The 12525-nt window shown below is 46.3% G+C and overlaps 1 protein-coding gene across 3 annotated transcripts in view; it reads right to left on the bottom strand.

Annotated features, from left to right (window-relative positions):
- POLA2 (DNA polymerase alpha 2, accessory subunit) overlaps positions 1–12525 on the bottom strand; it is a 117912-nt gene that overhangs the window by 60668 nt on the left and 44719 nt on the right. For all 3 annotated transcript variants that reach the window (XM_073554517.1, XM_073554518.1, XM_073554516.1), the window contains exon 11: positions 67–109. In XM_073554517.1, coding sequence (XP_073410618.1) covers positions 67–109 — 43 coding nt within the window. The remainder of the gene's footprint in view (positions 1–66; positions 110–12525) is intronic.

The following is a 12525-nucleotide window of genomic DNA, read 5'->3' as shown; positions in this document are numbered from 1 at the left end:
AGTCTCTTCTGGCTAAGTTTTTTCATTATTAGAACCAGTGTATACAGAACAATTCTTAGGACTGACCTTCAGAATGAATAGTTGGTTGGTAGTAGGGAAGTGGGACTCCCTATAAAAAATAAAATGGAAAAATAGCTTTAGAAATTTCTACAAATATAAAAAATATTGTATTATTTTCTAACTAAACAGCATGCAGTTAAGAGATAACAAAACAATGATCCTGTGTGTGAATTGAGACATCTCAACTGTAAACTTAATGCCTGCAGGCATAGACTTATCTTTATGTTGCCTTTTGAATGTGGGCATTTGTTCTTTGGTTGGTCAAGAAACAAAGATTGTTCCTGTGAACCTTTAATGTTGATGTTTGTTGTAACTTATTGTCTGCTATCTTTGCAAAGCAGAGATGCAGGGTCATTGAACAATGGATGTTTGATAATATGTTGATTGACTATTGTGTGGGTCCAGTGGCTCGCCGACTTGTCTTTACCTCCTCTCTATGCGTGCCACAAGTGGGGGTAGTCGGCTCGAAGTCGCAGCTGCTTTAACCCCTTTCTGCCATGACGTACTATCCCGTCCATGTGCCCTGGACTTAATTCCCATGGACGCGATAGTACATCATAGCGATCAGCAGTGCCCCCCGGGGGGAGCACCGCTGATCACGGCCGGGTGTCAGCTGATTATCACAGCTGACATCCGACATCACGGACCGCCCCGGTACAGTAACCCCTGGCACACTGCGATCAAACATGATCGCAGTGTACCGGGGGCATAGGAGAGAAGCGGGCAGGGAGGGGGCTCCCGCCATGCTTCCCTGCGACCCTCGGAGCGACACGATGTGCTGCGTCGCTCCGAGGGTCTCCTCTCTGCAGGCCCCCGGATCCAATATGGCCGGAGCCTTCGAGGGCCTGCAGAGAGGCGGCTTCCACAGTGCCTGCTGAGAGCAGGCACGAGGAAGCCTGCAGCAGCGCCTGTCAGATCAGCAACTGCTATCCCAACTTTCAGATCAGCGATCTGACACGTTAGGGCAGAGACACACTGCCGTATTTTTCGTCCGAGAATTGCATTGTAAAACTCACACTGGCTGTCTGCTCTCCTGACCTGAGCTTGACAGCTGCATAGTAATCCATCATGCTGTCATACTCAGGTTAGGAAAGGTGCCGGCCAGTCTGTTCAGTGCGATGCGATTATCGCAGGAGAGATACGCCAGTGTGTCTCTGCCCTTATAGTGATGTCCCCACCTGGGACAATATAAAAATAATTTATAAAAAAATCCCCAAATAAAAAAAAAAAAACCCCCCAATAAAATCTTTTTTTTTTTTAATAAAAAAACAAACAAAAATGCATATATTTAGTATCGTCGCGTCCGTAACGACCCGCCCTATAAAACTGTCCCACTAGTTAACCCCTTAAAAAATAAATAAAAAATAAAGCAAAAAACAATGCTTCATCATATCGCCGAACAAAAAGTGCAATAACGCGAGATCAAAAAGACGGATATAAATAAACATGGTACCGCTGAAAACGCCATCTTGTCCCACAAAAAACGAACCGCCACACAGCGTCATCAGTGAAAAAATAAAAAGTTATAGCTCGCAGAACAAAGCGATGCAAAAATAATTTTTTATATAAAATTGTTTTCATTGCATAAAAGCGCCAAAACATAAAAAAAGACATAAATGAGGTATCGCTGTAATTGTACTGACCCGAAGAATAAAACTGCTTTATCAATTTTACTCGGAACGGTGTAAACGCACCCCCAAAAGAAATTCATGAAATACTGTTTTTTGTTCATTCTGCGTCACAAAAATCGGAATACAAAGCGATCAAAAAAGTTACGTGACCGAAAATGGTACCAATAAAAACGTCATCTTGTCCCGCAAAAAATAAGACCTCACATGACTCGGTGGGTCAAAATATGGAAAAATTATAGCTCTCAAAATGTGGTGATGCAAAAACTATTTTTACAATAAAAAGCTAGGGCTAGAGCAAGGCTGTGTGCACACGATGCAGATTCTGCTGCGGATTTTACCTGCGGATTTAGTGCAAATTAGCCTGTGGTTTTTTTCCTGCGTTTTGACACCTGGTAATGAAGCAAAGAAGTGACATGCTGCAAATTTAAAACCGCAGCAAATCCGAGCAGGAAAAATCTGCAGCATGTGCACAGCGTTTTTCATTTGCCATTGAATATAAAGATACTGTACAACGCAGCAGAAACTGCTGCGGATCTGCAGGGCCAAATCCGCTGCAGAATCCGCGCAACGCGTGCACACACCCTTAGTTAGGGCTAGGGTTAGGCCTGAGACTAGGGTTAGGGGTGTGTTGGGGTTAGGATTGAAGTTAGAATTGGGGGATTTCCACTGTTTGGGCACATCAGGGGCTCTCCAAACGCAACATGGCGTCTGATCTCAATTCCAGCCAATTCTGCGTTCAAAAAGTCAAACGGTGCTCCTTCCCTTGCAAGCTCTGCGGTGCGCCCAAACAGAGGTTTATCCCCACATATGGGGTATCAGCCTACTCAGGACAAATTGCACAACAAATTTTGGGGTCCAATTTCTCCTGTTACCCTTGGGAAAATAAAACTGGGGAGTAAAAGTTCATGTCTGTGGAAAAAATATGATTTTTTTTATTTTCACGGCGTTATAAACTTCCGTGAAGCACTTGGGGGTTCCAAGTTTTCACCACACATCTAGATAACTTCCCTGGGGGGTCTAGTTTCCAAAATAGTGTCATTTGTGGGGGGTTTCCACTGTTTTGGCACATCAGGGGCTTTCTAAACGCGACATGGTGTCTGATCTCAATTCCAACCAAAAAAGTCAAATGGCACCGCTTCCCTTCTGAGCTCTGCCATGCGCAGAAACAGTGGTTCCCCCCCACGTATCAGGTATCAGGGTACTCAGGACAAATTGCACAATAACTTTTGCAATCCAATTTCTCCTGTTACCCTTGGTAAAATAAAAAAATTGGACCTGAAATAATTTTTTTGTGAAAAAAGTTAAGTGTTCATTTTTTTTTAAACATTCAAAAAATTCCTGTGAAGCACCTGAAGGGTTAATAAACTTCTTGAATATGGTTTTGAGCACCTTGAGGGGTGCAGTTTTTAGAATGGTTTCACTTTTGGGTATTATCTATCATATAGACCCCTCAAGGTGACTTCAAATGTGATGTGGTCCCTAAAAATAAAATGGTGTTGTAAAAATGAGAAATAGCTGGTCAACTTTTAAACCTTATGACTTCCTAACCACAAAAAAAAAAAAATAGGGATTTTTGTATACTCACCGTAAAGTCCTTTTCTCCAAGCCAATCATTGGGGGACACAGACAGTGGGGTGCTATGCTGCTTGCCACTAGGAGGACACTAAGTAAAATAAGTAAACCAGAAAAAAAAGTCAACTCCTCCCCTGCACTTAGTATACACCCTCTCGCTGGATGAGATTTCTCCAGTTCGGTGAAAAAAAAGCAATAGGAGCATAAACAGTCAATAACCATAACTATGTCAAAACCTAAGAATGCTACTGTGAGCCAATAGGCTAAACAGGGTGGGTGCTGTGTCCCCCCAATGACTGGCTCGGAGAAAAGGATTTTACGGCGAGTACACAAAAATCCCTATTTCTCCTACGCCTCATTGGGGGACACAGACAGTGGGACGTCCCAAAACAGTTCCTGGGTGGGGAGCATACATCTGCTAATACCCCATGTACCACTGAGTCAACACTGAGGTACTGCTGATTGCAGGATGCGTCTTCCAAGAGCTGCATCCGCAGAGGCCTGAGAATGAATTTGGTAATATTCTGTAAAAGTATGCAGACTGGACCAAGTCGCAGCCTTGCAGACCTGTTCTGCCGAGGCCTGGTGCTGAATGGCCCAAGAGGCGCCCACTGAGCCGGTAGAGTGCGCCTTAATCCCTGCTGGGACAGGCGCGTTCCTGACACGGTAGGATTCCTGAATCGCCAAGCGAATCCACCTTGCTAGCGTTGCTTTTGAAGCAGCTAAACCCTTCCTATGCCCCTCTGGAAGTATGAACAGGGCATCTGACTTGCGGAAGGGAGCCGTCCGCGAGATGTACAGTCTCAAAACCCTAACCACATCCAGGGTGTGGAGGGCCTTCTCAATGCGATGGACTGGTGCCAGACAAAAGGAAGGCAAAACAATTTCCTCATTGAGATGGAAAGAGGATACGACTTTGGGCAGGAAGGACGGGGACGTCCTGATGAAAGTTCAGGAACGGAGGGCGGCAGGACAGGGCCGCCAATTCCGAAACTCGTCTGACTGACGTAATTGCCACTAGAAAGACCACCTTCCAAGAGAGGACTGTCAGTGGCACGTCCTGCAGCAGTTCGAAAGGAGCCTCCTGTAAGGCCCCGAGAACCAGGTTAAGGTCCCATGACTCCAATGGCCTTCTATAAGGAGGCGCCACATGAGAGACTCCCTGAATGAACGTCTTGACCTGAAGTTTGGTGGCAATTTTGCGTTGGAATAGCACCAACAAGGCCGAAATCTGGCCCTTGAGCGCGAGGCCTGACGTTACTCCGGATTGAAGGAATTCCAATATGGCCAGAATGGAAAACACCAGAGGGGATCGACCATGATCCTTGCACCATGAAAAGAAGGTTTTCCAGGTGCGGTGATCGATGCATATGGACACAGGCTTCCTAGCACTAATCATGGTGGAAATTACATCGTGAGAGAACCCAGCCTGTGCTAAAATCCAGGATTCAACAGCCACGCCGTCAAGGACAGGGCCCCAGAGTTCTGGTGGTAAATCGGGCCCTAAGAGTAGATCCATGCGATCTTGAAGTCGCCAGGGGACGTCGGCGACCAGTTGTATCAGTTCTGCGTACCATGCCTGGCGTGGCCAATCTGACGTGACTAGGATCACTGGTACTCCCTGTGTTCTGATCTTCTTGACCTTCAGAAGCAAGGGAAGAGGGGGAGATGTACGGGAACTGGTGCCACAACAGAACTAGGGCGTCCGCTCTGATGGCGCATGGATTGCGCAATCGGGCAATGAATCGAGGAGCCTCGTTGTTTAGTCTTGAGGCCATGAGAATCACATCCAGAGTCCCCCAAAGATGACAAATTTGCTAAAAGACTTCCGGATGAAGAGACCACTCTCCTGAGGCAAGGTCCTGGCAACTGAGAAAATCTGCCGCCCAATTCTCTACGCTCGGGATGTGGATTGCCGAGATGGGCGAATGGTTGGTCTCGGCCCAATGGAGGATGTGACTCACTTCGTGCATGGCAATCCTGCTCCGAGTACCTCCCTGGTGGTTGATATATGCTACAGCCGCAGCATTGTTGCATTGGATCCTGATGGGGTGGACCTGCGAGGAGATGGTGGAAACTCCATAGAGCTAATCTGATCGCACGTATCTCCAAGATGTTGATGGGGAAACATGACTCTCGAGTTGACCAACGACCCTGTGCTGTGTGGTGACGAAAGACCGCACCCCAGCCCAAAAGACTTGCGTCGGTGGTTACTACCAACCATGGCAGACATCATAGACTGCGTGTTATGGTGTTGGATCAGGTCAATGAGAGTATACGGGGTGGAAGCTTGACTAAGGAACTCCTTCGCCGGGAGTCCCGTTGGATATATAATCTAAAAAGTATGTCCCCCAATGGCTTGAATGAGGAGCTTTTGTTTTCGGGCTTTTATGGTTAATTGTTTGTCTATGATCCTCATTTCTGAATTTCCTCTTTTTCTAGAACTATGGGAGCTTTGAAGACTTCCTCCCGGCTGGCGGATTTGATTATTAACACATCCTCAGATTTGAAAACTTCCCAAAGGTCCTCGTGGATTCCTTTTTGGGCACATGGAATTGCTTATGACAATTGCTTCTGGACTCTTGTGAATTTGTGGTTTAGGAGATCTTCGTATACATTCTTCCACTGTTCTTTCACTTTTTTGATTGTGTCCCTATATAATGATTAACCTGTAAGGATAATGTGTATTGTGCTGAATTGAGACTAGCCCTTTTACACATGTTTTATAGTGTAATTACAACATGGTTCTTTGGTTTGTAATCATTGGCTCATGAATAAGATACTGTCAGTATATCCATCATACTACAGTTTCTCTGGTGTTTAGGCTGTCTTTCGAGTATATCTCACTTTGGTTGTGACATATAAATAATATATGTTAGATATTAACCCATCCAGTCTAAACGACTAGTTTATGGTGCCAAATGGGTTCTTATATTCTCCTTGTGAGACCTTATTACTACCATCTTTTTTGAGTCTATGTTCTCATTAAAACAGTCCAAATATCTAGCTTATAGTGCCATATGGGTTCCATCTTATCTGTCTCCCTGTGAGATTTTATTACTATCATCCTTTGAAAGTCTATGTCCTCACCATAACAGTCTAGTTCTTGGGCCTTAATCTATACTGTGTCACTATTTAGAATGTATCTTCCATCTATCTTACATGGTGGCCCAAAAGTATTATATGGGTAAGTGCCATGGTGCTTTCATAAGCAAGTTTTTGTGTGAGGTTGAATATCTCGGTCCTTGGACCAGAACAAAAATAAAGCATTCTTTCTTCAATAAATTGAATTCTCATGCCATTGTGGTTTTGGTTCTATTTAAATTCTTTTTATGAAAAATGTTTTCTTCATATAAGTACTGTATAGTATGGGCTATTTATTCACTTTCTGCCCTACATGTGAAATATGATCCTTTGAATGTGGTTCCCTCTATACAATGTGGCCAGTGACCTATTGGGTTTAACATGTACACTATATTCGATCTTTGTGTTTCACTTCAACAATCTTATGTTATGCACCCCTTCTGATGTTTTGAATTTGGTTTTTCATGTATGAATGTGCATATTTGCTATCATACATTGTTTAGCATCTCTTTGGCAGCTTGTCTGCCGCATGCACAACAATTGTTGTGCTCTTGTGTGTAGAGGGATAATAATGAAGAAAATGAGAAAGAAAAAAGTTTGGGATTGATTTTGACTTCTAGTTTGCGTGTGATTGGAGCACATATCTCTCTTTCTTAGAGTATATCTTCTAGGTATATCCATGCCACCGGATTGGAGCACATATCTTTCTTTTAGGTATATCCATACTACCGAATAAGTGTGCTTTGGGCATCAAGGATATGCACATTTCGCTTTATGGATATTTAATCGAACTATTAGCTCGTTAGTGGACCCATATCTCTGCTATTTTGCGTGTATTGTATATGCTTTATATATGTACATCTTTTCATTTGATTAAATTCCATTCATAGTGTGCTCAGATATTGCTGTATTTGGTGCACCTTATTTGAATTGTGTATGCATGGATGGGTATCTGGCATGCAATAGGTAGGCATTTCTTTCAAAAGCGCCGTTATCATTGAATTATACTCTGCGCTTTCGCTTTTGAGTGTGATGTCATGCTGTTGTCAATGCCTATTATGTTTTGGGCATGTGAGAGGTGGACACTATCTAAAGGGTTGTAACTGCTAACGCTTGCGCAACCGATTGTCATTCTAAAACAACGCCCAGTATATGAGCGCACTTAGTGTGCTCAGATATCACATCTGATGCGCATTTGAATTTTGCATATATGGATAGGCATTTAGCATGCAGCAGGGAGATATCTCGTCTAAAAAGCGTCGTTATCACTGAACTATACATTGCGCTTGCGCATTTGATTGTGACGTTATGTTGTTGTTGCCAACGCCCACTATGTCTTGGGCACGCGAGAGGTGGACCCTTTATCTAAGGTGTCATAACTGTTAGATTGTGTTAGGCGCCTGCACATCGGATTGTGATTGCAAATAACATTCAGTATTTGTCCGATGTACAGCGCATGCGCAATATGTCGGCTTGCTCGATTATGTAAATTCCATTAGTTTTGCCATCACATTTTTTGGACATACTGTATATCAGGTGGATGTCTCTCAAAAAAAACGCCGACTGTCACATAAAATCTGGCGCCTGTGCAGTTGAATGTGACTGCATGTTATGTGGATTTGTGCTCGCTGTGTCTCTGACGTTCTTGCATATGCACAGTACACATTTTTTTTTTTCCCCCCAATTGATCTAACTTTATTTGTCCCCGTTCTTGCGTGAGCATCACAAGATGGCCGCATCCATACATCTCCACGTGGTTTTCAAATTGCACAGGTGAATAACATTCTGATTATATGGGTATATATAGCTTGCAAATGCAAAGCAGCACATGCTATTACTTCCCTGGGGAAGCCACAATCTGTGGCGATACGCGTGGGAATTTATCCCCCACCTCTCTCCCCCTTGCCAGGACCCTGGCTCGCATCTTTGGCTCCACATGTAACTGATGTGTGAACTTTTTTTGCCTTGGGAATAAGTTTATCTATCTCTTGCATTGCAGTTTGCCAGTCTTATTATTTCCTGGCGATTGTTTAAAAAGTCTGGATTGAGTGTGGCTATTATTGCCTTCTCTCTGGCATACCTTTTCTCCTTGATATTTGGATGCTTGCTTTATTGGACCCATATGGCACTAGTTATAGGCTTCAGCTACATGCACTTTAAAATTGTGTATACTATCTAGTTCTTCTGGGGTATTTTTTGGTATCCATTCCAAGTCCCTTGCTGGGACTTTTATATATTTAATCTACTTTTCATATCTGGGTCTGTATGACAGCAATTATTTGTAACTGTATTAGCTATAAATTCATGCAACATTGATGCGACATAGCAGCTGTTTTTTGATCTCTCCTAGAATTGTCCAATTAGTATCCCAGTGGTGAATGTTGGACCACCTGTAGCGGTTCATATATCTCTCTTTTGTGCTTTTCAGGGGAGATTTTCAGGTGTGGGGTTATCATTGCCTTTATTATAGGGCATGATTTTGAACAGGATTTCTCTGTTTTTTTAAATGTTTTTAATATCATGTTGATTTTTTTGCTGTTGTATTATAGCTGTTTAATAAAGGTGTCATGTTTTTTTATACATGTTTGAGGTGCTCCTTGATTATGGGCGTGATCTTTTTCTTGTTCTTTGATTCGGTGGTTACAACCAACCATCTTACTGGGAGAAAAGACCTCCCATGATTCAGGGAGGACCTCAGTGTCCACCACTTGAGGGCTTGTCTGACCCGCAGGGACAGAAGGAACCGACGGTCCAGGGAGAACGGGTTCTTGTCCCAAGCTAACAGCAACGCTTGTTGTAAGGGACGGAGGTGGAACTGTGCGAATGGAACTGTTTCCATCGCTGCCACCATCTTTCCGAGAACTCTCATGCTGAAACAAATGGAGTGAGAAACCAGTCGGGAAATAGTCCGCGCTGCCTGTTGTAAGGCTTAGGTCTTTTCTGGAGGGAGAATGACCAACCCACGGGAAGTGTCCAAGATCATTCCTAAAAAGGAAATCTGCTGGGCCGGTTTTGGGAAAGACTTTTCGAAGTTTATCTTCCACCCCAGGCGAGAAAGTGTATTTACTGTTATATCCACGGATTCCTCGCAGGCTGGAAGGGACGGACCCTTGATGAGCAGGTCGTCCAGATACGGTAACACCACCACTCCCCGAGAGTGAAGAATGGCCATAACAGCCGCCATGACCTTGGTAAAGACCCTGGGGGCGGTGGCGAGTCCGAAGGGCAAGGAAACGAACTGGAAGTGTTCCTCGTGAATTGCAAAACGCAGGAACTGCTGGTGGGACAGGCAGATCGGAATGTGAAGGTAAGCGTCCTTGATGTCGATGGATGCTAGGAACTCTCCTTTTTCCATGGAAGTGACAACTGATCGGAGAGATTCCATTCGGAATCGCCGTACCTTGACAAACTGATTTGACAGTTTGAGATCCAGTATGGGCCGCATCATCCCATCCTTCTTTGGAACAACGAAAAGGTTTGACTAAAAACCCCTGAATCTTTCGTAATGAGGAACAGGAATGATGACTCCGTCCCTTTGCAGAGCCTTAACAGCCCGAAGGAAGGCTCTTTTCTTCTTGGGGGGTGAGGACCAGAAAAAACGTGTCGGGGGGGGGGGGGGGAAAGGAAAATTCTATCTTGTATCCGGAGGACACCAGCTCCCTGACCCACTTGTCATGGACGACCGCAAGCCAGGTGTGACTGAAGGAAAGTAGACGACCGCCTACTTTGTCAGTGTCCGCCGGATACCGCAACAAGTCATTGTGTAGAAGATCTATGGGATCTGGCTCCCCTAAATCCAGATGCCCTTGGCCTGGGCTTCCAAGAGCGATTAGGTCTGAATGAGACCTGGGAGCCTCTGTCTCTGTGCGGGGACCAACTTGATCCTGAAGAGAAGGTAGTGGAGGACCAACTGGAATTGTTGCGAAAAGGTCGAAAACGCGTCGACTGTTGGCTCCGAAACGGCCAAACAGCCTTTTGTTGAGGAAGGAATTTACTCTTTTGCCCGGTAGTACCAGGGAAGTCAACGATATTTTAGATGTGGTATCTGCCCAACAGTCGCGGAGTCATAGGGCTCTTCTAATGGAGATCGCATTAGCGGCAGTTTAAGCAGCGCAATTGGCAGCATCTAAAGAAGCGTCCACTACAAAGTCCGCTGCGACCCTGGTTGTCTCCGGAGGAAGATTGGTACCCAGGAAGGCAGCAATTAAGACTTCTGCCCAAGCGGCCATTGCCTTATGCTGTGTGCACACGCTGCGGATTTTGCTGCGGTTCCGCAGCGGTTTTGGCCGCTGCGGACCCGCAGCAGTTTTTGCTGCGGTGTACAGTAGCATGATTCCCTATGGGAATCAAAAACCGCAGTGCAGACGGTGCGGAATTTTCCGCGCGGATTATCTGCGGTTTTCAATCCGCAGAAAGAATTGACATGTCAATTCTTTCTGCGGATTCCCCTGCGGTTTGCCATCTCCTGCATTGAGGAGATGAAAAACCGCAGGGCAAAACCGCAGAGCAATCCGCAGGTAAAACCGCAGGTATTTTGACCTGCGGTTTCACCTGCGGATTTTACAAAATCCGCGCGGATGAATCCGCACGGATGAATCCGCACCTTTTCCGCAGCGTGTGCACACAGCCTTAGTGACCCAAGTCGTCGCAAAAGATGGAAAAAGCGCCGCTCCAGAAGCTTCAAAAACTGAGCGGGCAAGGTAGTCAATTTGACGATCGGAGGGTTTCTGACTGAGGAGCCCTCAGAAACGGATAGAAGCAAGACGCGATACAGGAGGGTCCACCGAAGGGGACTGTAACCAATCCTTCATTAGGTCTGGAGCAAAAGGGTATTTAGTCTCAGTAGACTTTTGCCCTATGAACCGCTTATGTGGCAGAGCCCTGTGTTTCTGGACAGTCCTTAAACTCTGGATGGCTGGCAAATAACCTGCGTACACATTTGGTCCTCTTACATGAGAACGTATGCTGGAGCGGGAATATTTTCCCTCATCCAACTCCAGAATCCTGTTGACTGATCCTATGAGAGAATCAAGCGACTCTTGGTCAGTTGGAGGATTCTGAGGGGCTGACGTGTCAGATTCGAATTCAGAGTCGTGCTCGCTGCGAACAAAAGGAGAGGGAGAGCGAGAGACAGAACTTGCCGATGCTGAAGCGCAAGTGTGACTAGGGCACGCGTCATGGATCCGCTTTCTAGCGTGACCATCCCTTGAGTACGGCTCCTGCTGGTGGACGGTTCCCCGCTGTCGCCAGAGCCCTATTCGGGCGGTAAAGACACTTTCTGACTTAAAGAGGCTTCTCGGAAGGGAGTCTATGGCCTGGGTCAGTGACTCCACCGACCGTGACAGGGACGCATCCCACTCAGGGGGACTAAACGCAGGAAGCCCCGCTGCAGCGGTGGCGAGGGGCGTTTGAGCGCAGGCCGGTTCGCAGTCCGTGCATTATGGATTAGTCTGGGCACTGGGCAAGGCAGTCTTGCAAGTGGTACACACGGTAAAAAACGCAGTGTGCTATTTAGCAGGACGTTTAGTCTCCTTAGATTGAGACGTAGCGCTCCTGAAAGGGTTAAAGGCAGAGTCTGGTCTGCAGCTGCATGGAATGTGCCGGGAAGGGGTTAAGCTTTGTTCTGAGGGCAGATGCTGTTTACCCCGGTCCTGTGCTGTGTCCCCGGGAGGAATAGCGGTGGCCCTGTGGTGTCACCCGGTACCCGGCAGAGTGCACGCTACACAGCCTGTTTCCAGAGCAGGCTGAGGTAAATTTCATGGCTCCCGAGACTAGGATTGCGCCTCTCGTAAGAGACGAGAGGCGCTAAGGAGGGGGGGTGGCGGCGGAGCTAGCATAGGCGGTGCTATTCAAATTGTGGCCTAACAGGCCGAAAAAGCCGTGGACTAAATTTTTGGCCTACCCGCGGTAAGCGCCGAGAGCGGGGGGGCACGATGGGGTGCCGGAGCACCGCTGCTGGACAAAATCAGCGCCTCTCCCGGGGACCAGGACCCGACCCCTTACCTCTACTCCAGAGCTCAGGCTGGCCGCGCTGTCCGGGGCCATCCACGCAGGTATTCTCATCCTCCTGGGCTGATGTAGCAGAGCTGGTGGAGTTCTTAAAGGGGTATGCTCAATCGATCCACCCTATAGGTAGGGGGATGGAGAGCTATGGGGCTGATTCAGGGCATTCGGGAGC

The sequence above is a fragment of the Dendrobates tinctorius genome, unplaced genomic scaffold (assembly GCF_039654945.1).
Source record: "Dendrobates tinctorius isolate UK_male_01 unplaced genomic scaffold, ASM3965494v1 ptg000211l, whole genome shotgun sequence".
In the NCBI taxonomy this organism is placed as follows: Eukaryota; Metazoa; Chordata; class Amphibia; order Anura; family Dendrobatidae; genus Dendrobates; species Dendrobates tinctorius.
This window is presented reverse-complemented; position numbering and strand designations above follow the sequence as displayed.